Raw genomic sequence first — 22,586 nt, 5'->3', positions numbered from 1 at the left:
GCAGCTCGCGAGTAATATAAGACGGCTGTTGAATGTGGTGATGAATCCGTCGAGAGCTCTGGTACCGGAGGTGGTGGTGTCCATGGACGGGGAGAAAGCATTTAATCGGGTGGAGTAGTGGTACTTGCTCGAAGTTTTGGGAAGGTTTGGGTTTGGGCGAGATTCGTGGCATGGGTGCGGTTGCTGTATGTTGCACCAAGAGCGAGGGTGAGGACGAATGATATGAGCTTACGAAGCTTTGACTTACACAGGGTACGAGACAGGGGTGCCCGCTGTCGCCGCTGCTGTTTGCACTGGCCATAGAGCCATTGGCGATGGCTCTCGGGGTCGGCAGAGTGGCAGGGGATAATGAGGGGACAGAGGGAGCATCGGGTGTTGCTCTATGCCGATGACCTCTTGCTGTATGTTTCGGCTCCGTAGGAGAGTTTGGGAAGGATTATGGGCCTGTTGGGGAGGTTTGGAGGGTTCTCGGGATACAAGCTGAATGTAGGGAAAAGCGAGGTATTCCCGGTGAATGAGCTGGCACAGCGGGCTAATTTAGGGGGGGATGCCATTTACGGCAGTGAGGGATAGGTTTAGGTACTTGGGAATTCAGGTCGCGAGGGAAAGGACGGGGCTCCATAAGTGGAACTCAACGAAGCTGGTGGAGGAGGCCAGGAGGATCTTAAGAGGTGGGATGCACTGCACTTAACGTTGGCAGGGAGGGTCCAAGTGGTGAAAATGAATATTCTGCCAAGGTTCTTGTTTATCTTTCAGGCTCTCCCGATCTTTATACCAAAGGCCTTTTTTAGGAAAGTGGACACAATCATCTCTGACTTTGTATGGGCGGGGAAGGTGCCGAGGGTGGGGAGGACCCTGTTACAGAGGCAGCAGGGGGGGTTGGCATTGCCAAACTTGCTTCATTATTATTGGGCGGCGAATGTGGGCAAGGTGCGGCGGTGGTGGGAAGGAGAAGGGGTAGAGTGGGTTAGGATGGAGGAGGAATCTTGTAAGGGGTCTAGTTTGAGGGCTATGGTGACGGCAACATTGCTAATGGCTCCGAGTAGGTATTCAGGGAGCCCAGTGCTGCAGTCCATGTTGAAGATATGGAATCAGCTGAGGAGGCAGATTAGGGTGGAAGGGATGTCGGTGCTAATGCCGCTGTGCGAGAATCATGGGTTTGAGTCGGGGGGGGGGGGGGGGGGGGGGGGGGGGGATGGATAGTGTATATAGGAGGTGGAGGGAAGTGGGACTGGTCAAGGTGAGGGATTTGTATTTGGAGAAAGGGTTCGCCAGTCTGGAGGAGCTAAGGGAGAGGGTGGAGCTGCCAAGGGGTAGTGAATTCAGGTATCTACAGGTTAGGGACTTTGCATGAAAGGTCTGGAAGGGGTTCCCTAGATTGCCGGGATACACCCTGCTGGAGCGACTGTTGTTTCCGGATGTTGAAGGGGAGGGAAGAATTGGGGATATTGGCTGGGGGAGCAGGGAGGCGAGCGGGTGGTGAAGATCAAGGAGAAATGGGAAGCAGAGTTGGGAATGGAGGTTAATTGGGGAGTATGGAGTGAGGCACTGCGAAGGCTAAACGGGACCTCTTGTGCAAGGATGAGCCTGATACAGTTTAAGGTGATGCACAGGGTGCATATGACTCGGGCGAGAATGAGTGGGTTCTTTCAGGGGGTAACAGAAGTGGGTGAGAGATTTGGGCAGGGGACAGCGAATCATGCGCAAATGTTTTGGGGTTGTGAAAAATTGGGAAGATTCTGGGTGGGAGTGTTCGCGGTCTTAGCCAGGAAAGTGGAGGAGGCAGTGGACCCGGACCCTTTGGTGGCGATATTTGGGGTTTCAGAGAAGCCGGAGCTCATGGAGAGGAGGAAGGCCGATGTCTTGGCCTTCGCCGCTCTGATTGCACGGTGACAAATTTTGCTGGAGAGGCGGTTGGCATCGCCACCGGGGGTAGCAGCATGATTGGGTGATCTGTATGACTTCCTGCGGTTAGAGAAGATAAAGTATGAGTTAAGGGGCTTCAGCAGGGGAGTTTGAGAAAAGGTGGGGGATGTTTGTGACCGCGTTTCAGGAGCTGTTCGTCGGGGGGGGGGGGGGTGAAAAAGGAGAAAAATCTGTACAAACTGTATAGTTGATTGTTGGGAAGAATGTTTCCCGGGGTGTTTATTTGCTGTAACCTACTTTGATACAAGTTTGAATAAAATGCGTTTTTAAAAAAAAATTAACCTTACATTGTTACAGCACTTCATCAATTTTCTTAGAAACATCTCAAACTACTTCACAGCTAGGGCATTATTTTGCACTATCATGACTTGCTATGCAGGCAAATGCAGAGGACATTTTTCCAGTTAATCCATTTTTGGTGGCTTTGAGCGAGTAATGTCGGCCAAGATTCTGGGATAAATTCTTTCTCAATAGGTTCAGGAAGACCCCAGGTACAGTGCCGGGCTGTACTAAGCTCACGTAGAGTGCTACAATTGAGCTCAAGAGCCTCTGAGTTGAGGAGAAAATTGGCCAGGCATCCTGCTTTTCATCTGTATCCATTGACTGCTGGTGGAAGTGTATTTGTGAAAGAGCATCACACTAGGGACAGCATTAGGCTGGACTATGACGCTTGCGTTAGCGTAGCCAGCGGGTACACATTGTCAAACTTTACACAAAGTGTAAGCTATCTGTGGGACTATTATCTGCAACAAGAGATCAATGGCTTCAGGAAAGAAGGAATTTTAATGAGATTTTTAAGAATACATTGGGGCCAATAAAAGTCCATAAGACATAGGAGTGGAAGTAAGGCCATTCGGCCCATCGAGTCCACTCCACCATTCAATCATGGCTGATTTCAACTCCATTTACCCGCTCTCTCTCCATAGCCCTTGCTTCCTTGAGAAATCAAGAATTTATCAACTTCTGTCTTAAAGACACTCAACGTCCCGGCCTCCACCGCCCTCTGTGGCAATGAATTCCACAGACCCACCACTCTCTGGCTGAAGAAATTTCTCCTCATCTCTGTTCTAAAGTGACTCCCTTTTATTCTAAGGCTGTGCCCCCGGGTCCTAGTCTCCCCTGCTAATGGAAACAACTTCCCTACGTCCACCCTATCTAAGCCATTCATTATCTTGTAAGTTTCTATTAGATCTCCCCTCAACCTCCTAAACTCCAATGAATATAATCCCAGGATCCTCAGACGTTCATCGTATGTTAGGCCTACCATTCCTGGGATCATCCGTGTGAATCTCCACTGGACCCGCTCCAGTGCCAGTATGTCCTTCCTGAGGTGTGGGGCCCAAAATTGCTCACAGTATTCTAAATGGGGCCTAACTAATGCTTTATAAAGCTTCAGAAGTACATCCCTGCTTTTATTTATTTTCATAGAATTTACAGTGCAGAAAGAGGCCATTCGGCCCATCGAGTCTGCACCGGCTCTTGGAAAGAGCACCCTACCCAAGGTCAACACCACCACCCTATCCCCATAACCCAGTAACCCTACCCAACACTAAGGGCAATTTTGGACACTAAGGGCAATTTATTATGGCCAATCCACCTAACCTGCACATCTTTGGACTGTGGAAGGAAACCGGAGCACCCGGAGGAAACCCACGCACACACGGGGAGGATGTGCAGACTCCGCACAGACAGTGACCCAAGCTGGAATCGAACCTGGGACCCTGGAGCTGTGAAGCAATTGTGCTATCCACAAGGCTATCGAGGCTTTATATTCCAAGCCTCTTGAGATAAATGACAACATTGCATTTGCTTTCTTAATTACGGACTCAACCTGCAAGTTTACCTTTAGAGAATCCTGGACTAGGACTCCCAAGTCCCTTTGCACTTCAGCATTATGAATTTTGTCACCGTTTAGAAAATAGTCCATGCCTCTATTCTTTTTTCCAAAGTGCAAGACCTCGCACTTGCCCACGTTGAATTTCATCAGCCATTTCTTGGACCACTCTCCTAAACTGTCTAAATCTTTCTGCAGCCTCCCCACCTCCTCCAAACTACCTGCCCCTCCACCTATCTTTGTATCATCGGCAAATTTAGCCAGAATGCCCCCAGTCCCGTCATCTAGATCGTTAATATATAAAGAGAACAGCTGTGGCCCCAATACTGAACCCTGCGGGACACCACTCGTCACCGGTTGCCATTCCGAAAATGAACCTTTTATCTCAACTCTCTGCCTTCTGCCTGACAGCCAATCGTCAGTCCATGTTAGTACCTTGCCTCGAATACCATGGGCCCTTATTTTACTCAGCAGTCTCCCGTGAGGCACCTTATCAAAGGCCTTTTGGAAGTCAAGATAGATAACATCCATTGGCTCTCCTTGGTCTAACCTATTTGTTATCTCTTCAAAGAACTCTAACAGGTTTGTCAGGCACGACCTCCCCTTACTAAATCCATGCTGACTTGTCCTAATCCGACCCTGCACTTCCAAGAATTTAGAAATCTCATCCTAAACAATGGATTCTAGAATCTTGCCAACAACCGAGGTTAGACTAATTGGCCTATAATTTTCCATCTTTTTCCTTGTTCCCTTCTTGAACAGGGGGGTTACAACAGCGATTTTCCAATCTTCTGGGACTTTCCCTGACTCCAGTGACTTTTGAAAGATCATAACTAACGCCTCCACTATTTCTTCAGCTATCTCCTTTAGAACTCTAGGATATAGCCCATCTGGGCCTGGAGAAGTATCAATTTTAAGACCTCTTAGTTTCTCTAGCACTTTCTCCTTTGTGATGGCTACCATATTCAACTCTGCCCCCTGACTTTCCTGAATTGTTGGGATATTACTCATGTCTTCTACTGTGAAGACTGACGCAAAGTGCTTATTTAGTTCCTCAGCTATTTCCTTGTCTCCCATCACCAGATTACCAGCGTCATTTTGGAGCGGCCCATTGTCTACTTTTGCCTCCCGTTTGTTTTTAATGTATTTAAAGAAACTTTTACTATCATTCCTAATGTTACTGGCTAGCCTACCTTCATATTTGATCCTCTCTTTCCTTCTTTCTCTCTTTGTTATCCTCTGTTTGTTTTTGTAGCCTTCCCAATCTTCTGACTTCCCACTACTCTTTTGCCACATTATAGGCTTTCTCTTTTGCTTTGATGCATTCCCTAACTTCCTTTGTCAGCCATGGCTGCCTAATCCCCCCTCTGATAACTTTTCTTTTCTTTGGGATGAACCTCCGTACTGTGTCCTCAATTACTCCCAGAAACTCCTGCCATTTCTGTTCTACTGTCTTTCCCACTAGGCTCTGCTCTCAGTTGAATTTCACCAGTTGCTCCCTCATGCCCCTGTAGTTACCTTTATTTAACTGTAACACCTTTACATCTGATTCTACCTTCTTTCTTTCAAATTGGACATTGAATTCGACCATATTATGATCACTGCCTCCTAAGTGTTCCCTTACTTTGAGATCTTTAATCAAGTCTGGCTCATTACATAACACTAAGTCCAGAATGGCCTGTTCCCTCGTAGGCTCCATCACAAGCTGTTCCAAAAAGCCCTCCTGTAAACATTCAATGAATTCCCTTTCCTTGGGTCCACTGGCAGCATACTCAAGAGTGACACCATTTGGCCAAGTTACAGAAACTGGTTGCGGTTATAGCCTTTTAAAAATCAGTATAGTTGAAAGTTGCTTAATTCCTGTTGCTTTCGTGTCAAGTCCTTTTACCTTTCTCCTTTTTTCGTGCAGGAAAGTACAGAACCTGTTGAAAATAAAATAGGTAAAAAGAACAGGCGGCAATTGGACGATGATGAGGATCGAAAAAACCCTGCCTACATCCCACGGAAAGGACTCTTCTTTGAACATGATCTCCGAGGGCATACTGAACCCGAGGAAGTGAGGTTTGTAATGGATAATGTTCCTGCTTGTGAAGTTTAAGCCTGAGCTTTACATGTTCTGGAAAAATTAGGAACCTTAAATTATTGTGGTAATGTTCAGGTAACCAAATCACTTTGGGAGAGGGGGCATTCATGAGGAGAGTGCATTACCCCCTGTAACTAAAACTGTAAGATCTTCTTGCCTCTTTTTGGAGAAGGCAAGTTTAATAATTTAGCTATGCGTCTTCCAGTAAGTACATACTAAACAGAGAATTGATATTGAATAAGGTATTTCCCATAAAATTCCTGATATGCAGAATAGCTAATGACTGCATGTATTTATACAGTACCTTATGGTTAACAAAAAACTTCCCAAGGTTATAGAGGGATAATTGGTTAATAATTAGCACCAAACAAAAGATGCAGATATTAGCTGTTTAGTCTAGAAGCTTAATCAAAAGATGGGTTTTAAGGAGAAATTTGGGGATTGTTGGGCAGTTGGGGACCTGTTGCAAATGGTGAGCCGACGTATAGGGAGGGATACATGAGGCCAGGAACAGCATGTCCTGGGGGCGTGGGGCAGGGGAGGAAGCTAATGAAGGAATTCTACAAGGAATTATTAAACATGAGAATTGAAATTGAGGGGTTAGTGGACCATGAGCCAGTGGAGGTCAACATGAACAGTCATATTGTTTGAGCAGGATTTGGTGTGGGCCTTGATTTGGGTAGCAAAGTATTGGAAGAGTTACTGTTTAGTGGAGCATGGACTATGGGAGGCCGTCCAAGAGGGCATTACAATTCTGTAGCTGGTTCTGGAGATGACCATGGCATGAATGGGAGCTTCAGGAGCAACTGGATGGAGATAGGTGAAGTCACAAAGCTGCACATCAACAATCTATAATGAAGGGGATATGGGTTCAGAAATTCAGCTGGAATTAAATAGAACAATGAGTTTGCAAACAATCTGGTTCAAACTGATATGATGCTTGAGGATGGGTCTGGAGCCTGTGTTATGGCTCAACAGCTTGTGATGGGAGCCATAGACGATGGGGTTGCTTTTTTCACCGTTTTTGGGAGGAAATTGGAGCTCATCCTATGCTAGATGTCAAATGAAGAGTGGGGTCTTTCATGCCGCAGAAGGGTTGAGTTGAATATCGTCAGGGAATGCATAGAAGAACTAGCCCCATGCCTTTGGGTGATGCCAGTGGGCAGTATAAAGATGAGAAAGGGGCCAAGAATAGGTCCCACAGGTAATGGACAGGAAGAAAACCCATTGATGAAAGATGCTCTGCGAGTGAAGAATGGAGAAAACAATGGCAATTCCAATGAAGTGTAAACCACAGGCTAGTTACCAGAGGAGGATGATATAGTTGGCCATGTCAAAGGCTGCAGAGAGGTCATGAAGAAGAAAAATGTACCAATGTTACAGTTAGAATATGTAATTTATGACTTGGGCCATTTCAGTGCTCGGGAATGATGGGCATGAAGGAATATTCTAAATTCTGGTTGACATATATTTAGATGGCAACATAAACAATTATCCAAGCCCTGTAATATTAGTTAATTGATGACCACACCAACAGATGTCTCTCAGCACCTTAAAACTAATGCACATGTTAGTGCTACTCACTGAGCCACAAGTTTTAGTTTTAATTTTTAAAGTATTTTCTTGTATCTATTCATAAAAATATAGACATATAGGATTCTCAGGTTGCTTGACAGGGTAGATGCTGAGAGGTTGTTTCCCCTTGTGGGAGAGTCTAGGACCAGAGGGCTTAATCTCAGAGAAAGAGGTTGCCCATTTAAGACTAAGATTTTTTTCTTTTCTTTACAAATTTAGAATACCCAATTCATTTTTTCCAATTAAGAGGCAATTTAGCATGGTCAATCCACCTTATCCTGCACATCTTTGGGTTGTGGGGGCGAAACCTACGCAAACACGGGGAGAATGTGCAAACTCCACACAGACAGTGACCCAGAGCCGGGATTGAACCTGGGACCTCGGCGCCATGAGGCATCAGGGCTAACCCACTGTCCCACCGTGCTGCCCTCATTTAAGACTGAGATAAGGAGAATTGGGAGGTGAGGAGAATTAGTTCTTGGAGAATAGTGAATCTGGGGAATTATTTACCGCAGAGAGCTGTCGAGACTGGGTCGTTAAGTATGTGCAAGACTGAGATAGAAAGATTTTCAATCAGTAAAGGAATCTAGGGCTATGGGGATAAAACAGGCAAGTGGAGTTGAGGACGATCAAATCAGTCATAATAATATTGGGAGGACTGTGGGAAGAAACCGGAACACCCACACAGACACGGGGCGAATGTGCAAACTCCACACAGACAGCCACCCGAGTCCGGAATTGAACCTGGGTCCCTGGAGCTGTGAGGCAGCAGTGCTAACCACTGTCCCACATGCTGCTCAAACATGACATGGCTATTATCCAGGGTAATTGATTTATCACGCATACTTTTAATTGCAAAATTGGCACATTTCAATAAATCAAGCTGCACACAGCAAGTGCAGATATTTGCACCGACAGTATCATTTATTGTGCCAGTGACTACATTTTAATAAGAAAAGTGCAGAAACAAAATAGAAAACCAGACACGTCTCTCTCTCTCTCTCTCTCTCTCTCTCTCTCTCTCTCTCTCTCTCTTTCCCCCGCCTCTCTCTCTTTGATACTTTAAGGTTGGCACAAGGCCTAATAGATCCACTGTTATTTACATTCCAAAGCAGACCCAAGCTTATGGCAGTGGGTTGCCTCTGTGCACTTCGCGTAGTTGAAAACATTTGCTTTTAATTTTGGCAGTAGTGACCCTGTGTTTTTCCCACATATTGCATTTAGTTCACTATTTGATAGCCAGAAATGCCTGCCACAGCTGTGAAATTTAAGATTGAATCCTGTAGTGTGTTCATTCCACGGGTGCAGATCATGATGTACAAAAGATCTGTGTGTTTTCAATGTTTATTCATGCTGGTCTGTTTGTGGTTCGATATTAACTGATGTGGTTGTGAAAACCTTGATTGGTTCTGAAGTGGTCAGTGTTGAGCTTTATTCTCCTGTTTACAGACCCAAAGTCCGCCAGCGGAAGCTTTGGAAAGATGAAGGGCGATGGGTGCATGATAAGTTCCAAGAAGATGAACAAGGACCTAAGTCCCGAGATGAACTTATTTCCCTGTATGGTTATGACATTCGATCAGACCGAAATCCTGATGAAATAAGGCCGCGAAGGATAAGAAAGCCAAGGTTTGAAACATTTCAGGAATCATTGAGTTTTCAGTGCATTGATGGAATGAAAAGTACTGTGCAACTTTAATCCCTCACATTTCTTTTTCTCAAAGTGCATCGGTTTTAATTAATGGACATTTACAAATATACTTTCTTCTCCCCTCAACTGCCATTCTCTTATTGCCTCCCCCTTACTCTTCTAGCCCTATCCCTCCTTTCTCAGCCTGAAACTATAATATGGGATGGGTTGTTGGGGGTTGCATCAATGTGAAGTTCATAGAGGCTTTGGATGGCTTGAAAGTACTGCAATTATGGGTGGGAGATCTCTTGTTTAGTAAGTTTGAGAGAAACTGGTTTGGCTGGGGTGACTTTTGGGAGTTCCTGGACTCGGTCTCTGATGAGGTGAGATACCTGGGCTTTGGTAGCATCAGAAAGAAGCATTGGAGTCCGTCAGCATTTGTTCCTGGGCTGGGGCAATGTTGTGAGAAGCAATTCCCACATCCTGGCAACACTGGGTGGTGGATTCCCGAATGTCTGAAAGCTGGTAATGGGGAGATGGGCAGGTTGCTGATTCTGAGGCAGCTGAGAAATCCCGTCTGCCTCGGATGCAGAAACAGGCGAACGATGGAAGTGCAAATCAGCAGAAGGCAGAGGATAATTTCTGGTTTAGAAGAATTTGAGAATAGAAATTGCTTGGGAATGCAGATCTCCAAGACAGCAAAATCTTCAGCTGGGTGCCCAGTTTTTCATCTTTGTTGGGGATGGACTGAGAATTTCTCATGGATAAGTAACCAACTGCACCGCCTACCTTGGAGCCCAAGAAAGGAGACTGAGTAAGAAGCAAGTAGAGGCAAGAGGCAGTCCTCAACATGTCAAAAGTGGCGTGAACAGAAGCAAGTATGACCCTTGCATGCTACACATATCCAAGGCTTTATCATTATAGATATAAACACTTGGATGTTTTTTCTTCATCAGTGACCAGTGTGGATTGGGGAGAACAAGCCTGCCTTCAATTGGTAGTAGCGTACATATAAACATTAACTTTTTTTTTAATAAATGTTTTTTGTTGGGTTTTTGAATAAAGTATATTTACCGTTAAGTACACAAAATAGAATACGTTAGAAGAGAAGGGAACATGCACAAAAATCAAAACAAACAACAACAACAAAAAAGTTAGAATAAAATAACTGGTAGGGTATTATGTGCTAGCTCGACAACAGCAGCTCTGTACAATTGGCAGTATTGTTTTTAGCACATAAGTAGGCATCTTTGTGGGGGGGGGGGGAACTGGGTGGGTGCACATACATTTGGGCGCTGGGGAAACAAATACAGAACAACTGCAGAGGGCAATACACTAATGGATCTGGTGTTGGTGTTGTCGTTGTCGCTTGCTTCTACTGGACAGTTTTCGCTGCCGTTGTCTTCTTGTGATCACCTCCGCTTCAGCCGTTCGTCCTGTCTTTTGCCCGGATTTTCCTTGTTCTCTGCTCCTGTAGATGCCAAGTTTGTTATTGTTTCCCGTGCCCTCCTCCCGGCTGTCATTCCCTTGGCCCCCACCTCACTGGTTCCCCTCTATTGTTCCCTGTCTCCTCCCTCTTCTACCCCTCCCCTTCTCCTGTGGTTCGCCTTTCATTTCACTTAGGCTTAGCTGCAACCCCCCCCCGGTCTATCCATCCCTCCCAGCCTCGGCTACTTTCCCCTGATTCTTGGCTACCTGGCTATTCTTCTGCTTGTTCGTTGGCCACGAACAGGTCCCGGAGCAATTGGGTGAATGGCTCCCACGTTCTGTGGAAGCCGTCGTCTGACCCTCGGACGACAAATTTGATTTTCTCCATTTGGAGAGATTCTGAGAGGTCGGACAGCCAGTCTGCAGCTTTGGGTGGTGCTGCTGACCACCAGCCGAACAGGATTCTACGGCGGGCGATCAGGGAGGCAAAGGCAAGGGCATCCGCCCTCCTCCCCAGGAATAGATCTGGCTGGTCTGATACCCCGAAGACCGCCACTTTCGGGCATGGCTCCACCCTCATCCCCACCACATTGGACATTGCCTCGAAGAAGGCTGTCGTGTACCTTGCAAGTCTGGGGCAAGACCAGAACATGTCGGCATGTTTGGCCGGGCCTCCTTGGCACTGTTCACATCTATCCTCCACCTCCGGGAAGAACCTACTCATGTGAGTTCTTGTTAAGTGGGCTCCATGTACCACTTTTAATTGCGTCAGGCTGAGCCTTGCGCATGTGGAGGTGGAGTTGACCCTATGCAGTGCTTCGCTTCAGAGTCCCCACCCTATTTCAGTCCCCAGATCCTCCTCCCATTTCTTTCTTGTTGCGTCCAGTATGGTGTCGGCCCTTTCTACCAGTCGGTCACACATGTCGCTACAGTTCCCTTTATCTAGGGTGCTGGCGTCCAGTAACTCTTCCAGTAATGTCTGTCGTGGCGGTTGTGGATACATCCTTGTCTTCTTTCGTAGGAAGATTTTGAGTTGCAGGTACCATAGCTCGTTCCCCCTGGCTAGCTGGAATTTCTCTGTCAGTTTGTCCATTGTTGTGACCCTGCCTTCCGTGTATAGGTCCCTGACTGTCACTGTCCCTCCGTCCTGTCCCCACTTTTTAAAGGTGCCGTCAGTCAGCGCTGGTGCAAACCGATGGTTGTTGCAGATGGGAGCTTTGTCCGACATTTTGGGGATGTAGATCGGGATGGATCTAAGTAGGAAGAGTTTTCTGGACAGCATGTTCATTTTGATTGTCTGGACTCTCCACGCGAGGGAGAGTGGGAGTGTGTTCCATCTTTGCAGGTCCTTTTTTACTTCCTCTGTCAGAGTGGTGAGGTTCCATTTGTGGATCTCTTTCCAGTCATGGGCTATTTGGATCCCCACGTAGCGGAATTTGTGTCGGGCTTGTTTAAACAGCAGTCCCGTTAGTGCTGCCCCCCCCCCCTCCTTAAGGGTGCACCAGGAAGATCTCGCTTTTGCTCATGTTGAGTTTGTAGCCCGAGAAGGCGCCAAACTCTTTCAGGAGTGCGATGATTCCGTACATGCTGCTCTGTGGATCCGAAATGTAGAGGAGCAGGTCACCTGCATAGAGTGAGACTCTGTGCTCTCTGCCGCCCCTTTGGATCCCCCTCCAGCTTTTTGCTGCTCTGAGAGCAATTGCTAATGGTTCGATCGCTAGAGCGCACAGCAGCGGGGACAGTGGGCATCCTTGTCTTAAACATTAACTTGTTGTCACCTTGAACCATCGATATACAATTCTGTTTCTTTTTAAAAGATTTAGAAGTCCTCCAAATCGAGACCCTGACTGGATGGATGAACCACCACCAAGGCCTTACATGCGAAAACTTGGCAGTAGTGTTCCTTCTGCAAGAACTTTTAACCGAAGAATGGGAGGCCCTGAGCGGAGATCTCCAGCAAAGAGTTACTCCAGAAATGATGCTTATGATGAAGACCGTAATAACATGAAACAGGCTGAAGTAAATAATTCACAAAATTATCACTCTTCAGAAGAGTTACCTACCAGCGAAAGTAAAGTGGATGTGAAGAATGTTGAACAGAGTCATTTGAGGGAGAGTGTGATCGTGACAGACAACGTACGGTCAGTGAAGAACAATGGTGTGGTACGAGAGGATGCCCCCCTACAAAATCAGTCTCTCCCTGCTGAGACTGTGCCACAGGTACAGGAAAAGATGATAGAAAAGAAATCCTATTCTCGTATTCGTAGGACCAGGAACAAGGTCACGGAGGTAGGAAAGCCACTGGCAGCGGAGGACGGTTCTGTACCAGGTTTGGTGGCTCCAGCTCAGCAGATTCCTGTTCAGTCTGTCCCTCCGCCTGTACCAAAGGCTGGATCCTGGGAGACTCCACTTGTAGACTCCAATCTGACTGGGCTAGAGAGTGAGATGACCCAGATTAATTTATCAGGGAAAGACTGGACACCGAGTAATCCACCGCAGTATGTGCAACCACGAGAACTCCGCGGTAAGTTTTGCTCGATTTTCCACTTGACCATTCTGGAATAGCTTGCACCAGCATCATAACGTTACAATCATGAGTGTTCTTCATAAGGGAGAGGAGTTAACACTTTTTTTAAAAACTGCTTATTCTTGAGGCGTGATTTTTTTTTTTTGAAGGTGGGAAAATTATGGATGTCCCATATAATGATATAATGGCCAGGATTTTGGGTTGACTCTTTCGTCCAGGTCCCATCGCCTCACTCCCCTGGCATGGTTTCATCTTCTGAGTGCTTTACCATTTCCCAGCTCTTACCCCCTCTTCAAAATCCTTCTCCATACACTGTCTTCAAAAACACCCTTGGGGCATCCTGAGATCCTTTACAGCCTTTGAAGTGCTCTCACTGTTGCAATATAGGAGCCGCAGATGCTAATTTGTGCACAGCAAGGCAATATGATAAATGTTAACATTACCAACAAGCGATCAAGTACTCATCAACAGGGGAGCATCCACTGTCCCATGTTGAGGAATAGTGCTATATTAAGGGATGTAGAGGCTCTTTAAAGCATAGGGTGAGAGCAAAATGACTCAACGCTCAAGTGATCATAGATCAGTTTTGTTCTTGCTAAGGAATGAAAGCAAAAGCCACCTCCATTAGTCTGACACCTGCCTTGGTTAGCATGGAAAAATGTTTGTTATAGTGTATTTAAGGATAGGCACTTAAACACAATATTTTAAATAAATATGGAAAAGCCTCCTTTAGTTCCCACAGGTCATCTGATTTAGAGAATGTGATCTGAAGCAGCAGCCAGGATATATAATTTTTTTTATTGTTATGTTGGGGAAATGCTCACTCCACCAGATCTTGTGGGATATAGTGATTTTAAACCCTGCTATCGACACCAGAATAGTGTAATTTTGCCAAAATTGTGCCAGTGCAGCAAGAATTCAAAGCTTATTGAAAGTGAGCACAGGGAGAGAAAGTGCAATTGGCAACTGGTCTCTCGAATTATTAGTTCCAAGTTCTGTTATTTTTCTAGAATGCTGATGGTGACACCACTTTCTTTAAATGCTGTTCATTCAAGTAAAATGATGCTGCTGAAAATATTACTAATTGATAAATAGTCATTCAGCACCGTATGATAGGTAGGAATTGATGGCTGTGTTTCTTCCAGGAATTCCTAATTCATTACACATTGGTGCTGCTCCTGCCCAGTATACCCGGGTGGAAGAAATGGTAAGCTGAGCAGAATTTGCCTTCAATTAGTGTAATTTTTAGACTGTAAGTAATTCAGTTGTGACACGATGGTTGAATGGCTATGTATAAAATCATTATGACTGTTGGTATTCGACCTGTATTATTTTTCAAACACGTTTTCCTGGAAGCTAGTTGCTGAAGTTTTTTTAAAAATGACAGACTGACATTTATATGAGCAGCGATTGTTGGTGGATCAGGTGGCAGATAAAATCTTTAGAAGTATTCTAGGTGGATCAAAATCCTGCATCTCCCTCCCTAATAACACTGTGGGTCTACCTGTGGGACATGACGGTGAAGTGGTAATATGGCTGGACTAGTAATCTGGAGGCAATTGCTCTGGGGAGATGAGTTCAAATCCCACCATGGCAGCTGGTGGAACTTAAATCTGGAATCTAGGTGACCTTGATTATCATCTATTGTTGTAAAATCCCATCTGCTTCAGTAATGCCCTTTGGAGAAGGAAAACCGCCATCCTTACTTGGTCTGGCCCACATGTGACTCCAACTCCACAGCATTGTGGTTGACTCTGAACAGCCCTCCGTTCAAGGGCAATTAGGGATGTGCAACAAATGCTGGCTTTGCCAGCAACACCCACACCCCGTGGCAGAATTTTAAAAAACCTGCGCCACATGGACTGCAACGATTCAAGAAGGCAGCTCACCACCTTCTCAAGGGCTGGCCCACATCCTGTGAACGAGTAAGTAAAAGTACAAGATGTGGCAATTTAATAAACTGTAGACATATAATTTTAACCTAGGCCCCATGACTTGAGAGATATTTAATCATTGCTGCTATGTGTAATTGTTTGAAGCATTACTATTTTAGAAAAGCACCAAAGCACTTGTAAGACCAAGGTGTGCTAGCAGCTAAATAAGCAAGGTGATATTCGTAATGAATAACGTAGTGTTTCTGAGAGGATGGTATTGGGAAAGGGAAAAAACAGATTGTTACGAGTGGAAAAAGTGAGGAAGTGGCGCCATGATTTGTTTGATGGAGTACGGCAATGCAGCTTACACACCCACTGTTGAATTCCTTGTATTTGACTTAAAATGGTTGAATGTGTTACAGGGTAACCAAGGAAGACGGGCAAAGCGTTACTCATCTCAACGGCAGCGGCCAGTCCCTGAGGCACCTCCACCACCACCACCACCTCCTCCTCCTCCTCCTCCTCCCCCTCCACCTGCACCGGCACCAGCCCTGGGACCAGCACCAGCTCCAGCCCCTGCACCAATGCACATCAGCCTCATGGAAGGACATTATTACGATCCACGTAAAAGGATTTCTTTCTAATTTTGTCTATGACCTGGCCTACAAATGGGAAACCCAGTTTAATATTAGTTTAGAATGTTGGGATGACAAAATACCAACTGAGATTATTCTAGTAAGATTTCTTTCGGACTTCATAATTTGACTCGCAATAACATGGGAGCAATAAAAATCCAGTTTTTAGATGGATTTCTCCTCGAACCTAATATTACAGAAAGATGTAAGATTTGCAGTTAGTCCGAGAGTACTTTGCTAATGGATTTAAAAAGAAATCTTCCGAAAAAAGATTGTGTGTTTCGCAATGATTCATAATACATCAAGCAGCAGAGGAACTGAAGGGCAGTCAGTATAAACGGAACCATTTGCAGAGTTTTCTTGGGAGATATTCAGTAAAATAAGTTGAAGATGATTATTTTGCTCACGATTATTGTTTAACTAGCCGTGAACATGAAAAGAGCATTCTGAAGGATTGATATGTTAAGTTAATGCAATATTTCTGGAAAAAGTATCCGTATAGTAATTTATTGTGAATGAGTAAGTGCCTTTTAAGCAGTTTTTCAGTGCCCTGCTCGCAGTGCTGTGACCTGTCTGCATAATCTAAACTGTGGATTTTGTTTGCAGTACAATTTCAAGGACCAATATATACCCACAATGAAAGTCCAACTCCTCTACCACCCCAAGGCATGATTGTCCAGCCAGATATACACCTTCCTCACCCAGGTACATTACTCTTTTGAAACAAGAATGAGAGATTGACTAGCATTCAGATGCACTTGGTAGGGAAAAAGAAAATCTCAATTGAAGACTCATCAAGATAGACTATCTGGTTGGATTCACGTTTGACTATTTAAAGTGTCTCGCCATTAACAGCCGAATATTTTCTTCATTTAGCAATTTCTAAAAATCTTTCTTTTGGATCTTTGTATCTGTTAATTTGTTATTGCTCTTTGTGTTTAAAAAAAAAAAACTTCTCATGGCATCCCATCCCATAGCTTTATTTTTGTAACCATGTTTATGGATCATTCCTTGGAGTCTTTGTGAATTACCGTCAGTTTATTCCTCTGGCTAACTGCCAATTGTTATCAGTTCCAGGTTTTAATCACCATCAGTCGCCTGGCCACCTAACCAACCCTGGTCTCTACGCTCCACAAGTCCAAATGCCAACTGGACAACCACCCCCTCCTCAGGTGCTGCCCCCTCCCTTCTTCACGCCAGGAATGATGAACTATGGAAATCCCAGTTATCCATACACAACTGGGGCCCTCCCACCTCACATTTATCCAACCACACAGGTGAGGGTGCCGGCAGGGAAACGGTTGGTACGTAGGAGTTTATAGATCAGAACATATCCTTAGATTTATCAATGTGGAAAGTTTTACCATGGGGGCAAAAATCTGAATACGCATTTGGAACAACAGCAACTTAAAAAATATATTTACTACCTTCATTTTAAGCATTGACTGCAATTTTACTGCAAACTTAAGTATCTTCAAGAGGGTGGAGAGCAAATCAGACTCTGGATTGTAAGTAAATGGCACAGTTACCACTATTCTTAAGTGACTGCACATCAAAAAAGAAAATCACTGGATTAAATCCGTTTTGTGGCATCCTGTTAAGATGGGGCTGTACAAATGCAAATGTTTTTTTAAAAACTGGACTAATGCCTCAAAATACATTTACTCTCCCACGTGGGAAATTGGATTGCAGCAGAAGTCAATAGAGATGCAGTGGCTGACTTTTAAGGAGATATTTTGTAACACTCTGCGAAGATACATTCCAGTGAGAAAGAAGGATTCTAGGGGAAGGAGGCACCATCCGTGGTTAACTGAAGAAGTTACAAAAGGTGTCTAATTGAAAGAAAAGAAGTTGCGTTCCGCCAAGATTAGTGGCAGGTTAGAAGATTGGACAGAATATAAAAAACAGGAAAGAATGAGGGAGAGAGTGTGTGGGAAAGCTATCGGTAGCAAGAGTTTCTACATGTATTTAAAAAGGCAAAGAGTATGTAAGATGAATGTCGGTCCTCTACAGGGTGAGCCTGGGGAATTAATAATGGAATATAGGAAATGGCAAATCAATTGAACAGACATTTTGCATTTTTTTTCACTGTTGAGGATACAAATAACATCCCAGAAATAAGTATGCATCAAAAGGTGAAAGGGAAGGGGTACTAAAAACAATTACAATCACTGGGGAAAAGGGTACTGAGAAAATTATTAGAATTAAAGGCGGACAAGTTCCCAGGTACAGCAGGATTTAGATGGGCGGAGAGATGGCAGATGGAGTTTAATCTGAATGTGAGGTAATGCATTTTGGAAGGTAGGGAATATACAGTGAATGGTAGAACCCTCAAGAGTTTTGACAGTCGGAGAGATCTAGGTGTGCAGGTCCACTGGTCACTGAAAGGGGCAACACAGGTGGAGAAGGTAGTCAAAAAGGCATACGGCATGCTTGCCTTCATTGGCCGGGGCATTGAGTATAAGAATTGGCAAGTCATGTTGCAGCTGTATTGAACCTTAGTTAGGCCACACTTGGAGTATAGTGTTCAATTCTGGTCGCCACACTACCAGAAGGATGTGGAGGCTTTAGAGAGGGTGCAGAAGAGATTTACCAGGATGTTGCCTGGTATGGAGGGCATTAGCTATGAGGAGCAGTTGAATAAATTTGGTTTGCTCTCACTGGAATGACGGAGGTTGAGGGGCATAGACAGAGTGGATAGTCAGGGGCTTTTTCCCAGGGTAGAGGGGTCAATTACTAGGGGGCATAGGTTTAAGGTGCGAGAGGCAAGGTTTAGTGGAGATGTACGAGGCAAGTGTTTTTACACAGGGTAGTGGGTGCCTGGAACTCACTGCCGGAGGAGGTGGTGGAAGCAGGGATGATAGTGACATTGAAAGGGCATCTTGACAAATACATGAATAGGATGGGAATAGAGGGATACGGACCTCGGAAGTGTAGAAGATTTTAGTTTAGACGGGCAGCATGGTCGGCACAGGCTGGAGGGCCGAAGGGCCTGTTCCTATGCAGTACTTTTCTTTGTCTTTGCTCTTCTTTGCTCCTAATGGAATTCATCCTAGGCGCTTAAAAACCGAGATTCGGAGATTGTTTTGAGATTTAGGAGAATTCTTTTCTCTGAGGGTTGAGAGTATGTGGTACTCTCTTCTCCAGAGACCAATAAGTCATATTATAATCATTAAATATTTTTTAAATTCTTAATTGATAAGGGTGTCATAGGGTATAGAGGGTAGAAAGGAAAGGAGATCAGGCCCGAATCAAAATCAGCCATAAATGACGGAGCAGGTTCAAGGGCCTACTCCTAATTTGTCTGTACCACAACAGTAAAAATTAGGTCACCAAAGCTTTCTCATCTTCTGCACACACTTCCTGCTTGTGAAAAAGTAGCTTAGTTGGTGCAATTCATTATACTAACCAAAGTTGCCTTTGTATTTATTTGTTCTCCGCATTTGAAGATTTTATTGTACTTTGTAAACTGTGATTATGCATTAATTCACCCACCACAAAAATGGTAACCCACTGAGGAAAGCACCGCAGAAAATATTTCATGTTTGTTGCACATCCTGTTTGACATTCGAAATAAGGAATTACAGAAATATTAACTATTTGTTATGTGTGGTCAGGCCCAGTCTCAGGTCTTTGGTGGAGTCACGTACTACAACACTGTACAGCAACAGGTCCTGCCTAAACCATCACCTCCACGGAGACAATCGCAGCCTGTTACTGTTAAACCACCGCCACCTGAGGTACTTGATACATCCGTCATCTGGTTTCCGTGCAGCTTAGGTACAACACCCATCTGAAGCTGCAAAATACCATGTTGATGTAAAGATAAATTGTATAATCCATGTATCACTAATCTCTACTGATGTCTAATGTTAATGTTTCTCTCTCTCTCCTTAGAATGTTTCCTTTTAAGTTCTCTTCATCAATTGCTCCCCCCACTCCTGCCAAGGATTCATTCTTTCACTTTTCATTTTGTTCCCTCTGCTGTGCCCTCCCAAGCTACCTGTACTGTTCTTCAACTAGGTGGTTAGTCTTTTCTTTCTCTTCCACTGTCCCTCTCCCTCCATCTCTTTCTCCAACCCTCTCTTCTGTCTCTCTCTTTCACTTAGTTTACATATCTCTATCATTTATAATGTATGCTAACGATTTTGTGTTTTTCTTAAAGGATTTATGTACTAAGAGTTTAAGTGGCAGTATATTTTAAGGCACAGCTCCAGCAAGGCTTCCTTATGACTCAATGTATCAATGCACCATTTGATATGGTACTGAGATATATTGTCTCGGAAGTTCTCCCGTTGTCCTTTTAATACCAGCCAGTGAGGACACTCTGCTTGTCCTTTGTGTGGATTGAAAAGTAGGAAATTTGGCCAGGTTACCCATGTGCCTGCATGTGAACTTCAGGCATGAAGTTTTTCTCTCATGCCCTCGCAGTGAGTAACCTGCTTTCCTTCATCCTCCACTGTTCCTTTCACGTGACAAGGAGCCTGGTTAACTCTTGCTGTAGTTCCTGATAACTTGGGTGGAAAATCGGATATCAAACACTTGCCATGTAAGCTATCCCAAATGTGTTGATAGTTATTGAAATATAGCCCCACAGATGACTGAAGCTCTCTTAGGTAGCTCACCAAAGTAGCCGTTCTTCAATTATGAACCTTAACAGTGGCCTTTGCCAGGCAGATTCACTGTGGAGGACAACACAATCTAGTTCACATATCCTAACCTGAGATGCACATGTTGTTTCCAGTAAAGGTCACTGGACAGTGAACAGCATCAGAAGCTCAAGATGATTTTGTTTCTCCCTAACCCAAAGATCGTGAGGTTAACTGTATTACACCAGAATATTCATGTTTAAAGTAATCAAATGCCTTTCATTAAAATTTAATAAAAAATACCATTGTGGCATTTATTTAACTTTTATAAAATAATTTGTGATTCCAGTTCGTTGAGATTTGAAGTTTTCCAATTTATTTTTCAGGACAGCCGAAGTGAAAAGCTGAAAGAAAGGAATGAAGCTTAACGATGGGAGAAGTCTTTCTCTATGAATTTGAAAGGAAAATAATCCATGTAGAAGTGGACAGAATTTGACTGCTAATCAGAGTCCTCTGTTGGCATTGATGGGCGTCCTACTGGCTCGGCAGTGTTGCTGACGTTGCTAATGTTCACGGCCGTCATTTAACTCTGGCTGCAGGACATGCCGGTCCTTGACAAAGCAGAGCAATGAGCACATCTGACTCCTTGGCACTTTTCTTGCACCTGTTTATGAGTATAGGTTCTTGGTGCCGCTTTCCATTAATGGTGTGAATGGTAACATTGCAGTAAACCAGCAGTCGATTCCACAAGGGCCTGATTTTGAATACGAGTCCTGTGTGATCAAGTGTGACTTAGTTCCAAAAAAAAGTACAGCAATAATCTCCTAACCACTGAACCTTGATGTTGATTAATATTGACTGATTTGTGGGTCAGCCTGCTCTGGTCTTGACTTTCTGTATCTCATAATACACACTTATCAATATATGATCCAAAAATGTCTTCAGCCCAGTGCATGGTCAAACAGTTAACTGATTTTGTCTTTAACAGGGAGAGGGGAAAGATGTAGCCATAAACAATGTGCATACAGCCTAGGTTTCAGCCTGGCTTTTAAGGTGCTCCTGTGTGTAGAGTATTAATTTGGTAAAAGCTTTGTTTTGCGTAATCCTGTTCTTTATTTTTTTAAATAAATTCCTCCCCTCCACCCAAGTCAGGAGCCAAGGTAACCCTGCCATCTTTTTACAAGTGTACCTCGGTCAGTCATCCTTTTGCTTTGAAAAGTAATTGGTAATCAAAATCCTGTTGCCTCCATTGAATTAGATTTTCTATTGCGTTGTGTTAACGTTTGAAAGAAACGCTTTCTCATGCGGGAGAATGTGAGGTGGGTGCAAGTTGACGTGCAGTTGGCTTATGCTACTTCAAATCGGATTGTGTTTCGGTTTAATACCATCTGCCGCTAATGGGGGATGGATGGCTTTTTATCCCAATTGTAATTACTATACCAACCTGAAATCTTGATCTGTTCTATAAATAATGCATTCCGCATTCGCTGTATAGGATAGAGCCGACATGACCATGTGATTGCATCTCTTGTGCACCAACGCAACCATATTAAGCATTAATGCTGTATAAGAGCACTTTACTTGGGGATATCCTTGATTTGTTGGTTTGTGGCAATGTGACCATTGATACAGTAAATAGAAACGCGAGCAGAAGTAACATTGCAGAGAAAGGCAAGCCAGGTCCAGGTGTTCAACGTTTCATTGGGCAACAATTTTTCAACCTGCTTTTTAAGGTCAAGACTGTAAAAATTATTGATGTGAGTTTAGTGAGCAATTGGGGATTATGAGTAGTGAATTGTAGTGTTACATTATCCATTCTGCTACATGCCATTGCTTCCCAAGAGGGCTGCAGAGGATAAAATTGGTATTGTATCACCACATATACCAGGCCACAGGCCTGTTTGTTTCTTTGTTGTTTACAGACCTGAACATTGATGCTGTTAACCTGGATTAATGTGTCTGCTACCCCTGGGGTCTGTCTAGCCTGTACCTGTTAGACTGCTTTAAGACAGGTTGTTTATATGTTAAAGGCTGACTAATAAGTGTGTAATTATTCCTTTATAACAGACATTTTCTAGTTTAAAAGAAATATGTCAAATATTGCAGAGTGTAAACACTTTCAAAATGTTGCATTTAAATGTAATTAATTTTTTTTTAGTATTTTTTGCCTTAAAAAGATTGTATTTGTAAATTTCACATATCAGTTGTGTGACTAATCTAGACCCCAGAACACTGTGATGGCTAGTTTTTAATCTTCTTAGAAATGGAGATTTGTAATCAATATTTTTGTTGCCATTTGGTGGACACGGTTTAATAAAGTGTGGGAAAAAAAGTTCTTGCACTGATACTTGTTTTACCATAGTCAGGTTTCATGGGTCAATTTTGTGCTTGTATTCCCAGCTTTGTTTTGTTTTAATAAATGCTGCCAATCCCCCACCCCTGCTCCCACCCCCAGTCCGGGCTCTTCAGCCAGCAATAAAAGTACATA

At 44.1% G+C, this 22,586-nt stretch overlaps 1 protein-coding gene across 1 annotated transcript; it reads left to right on the top strand.

The window, feature by feature from the left end:
• The first annotated feature begins 1,635 nt into the window (after positions 1 to 1,635).
• On the top strand, positions 1,636 to 22,459 carry LOC140398072 (protein CASC3-like). Its single transcript, XM_072486281.1, has 10 exons — positions 1,636 to 1,656; positions 5,640 to 5,821; positions 8,868 to 9,044; positions 12,291 to 12,997; positions 14,146 to 14,207; positions 15,297 to 15,498; positions 16,116 to 16,214; positions 16,581 to 16,786; positions 19,127 to 19,289; positions 20,485 to 22,459. The coding sequence occupies exons 1-10, from the start codon at positions 1,636 to 1,638 to the stop codon at positions 20,496 to 20,498; spliced, it is 1,833 nt and encodes a 610-aa protein (XP_072342382.1). The 3' UTR covers positions 20,499 to 22,459.
• Positions 22,460 to 22,586: the final 127 nt, after the last annotated feature.

The sequence above is a fragment of the Scyliorhinus torazame genome, chromosome 21 (genome assembly GCF_047496885.1).
Source record: "Scyliorhinus torazame isolate Kashiwa2021f chromosome 21, sScyTor2.1, whole genome shotgun sequence".
In the NCBI taxonomy this organism is placed as follows: domain Eukaryota; kingdom Metazoa; phylum Chordata; class Chondrichthyes; order Carcharhiniformes; family Scyliorhinidae; genus Scyliorhinus; species Scyliorhinus torazame.
Note: the sequence above shows the minus strand (reverse complement) of the source record. Positions and strands in the feature narration are given on the sequence as shown.

What these genes read in the sequence shown, in the direction of transcription:
- LOC140398072 (XM_072486281.1), top strand. Translation starts at nt 1,636, where the DNA reads ATGAGTGGGTTCTTTCAGGGG. An exon ending in TGAGTGGGTTCTTTCAGGGG is followed by an intron (nt 1,657 to 5,639) that starts GTAACAGAAGTG and finishes TTTCGTGTCAAG; the next exon opens with TCCTTTTACCTTTCTCCTTT. An exon ending in ATACCCGGGTGGAAGAAATG is followed by an intron (nt 14,208 to 15,296) that starts GTAAGCTGAGCA and finishes AATGTGTTACAG; the next exon opens with GGTAACCAAGGAAGACGGGC.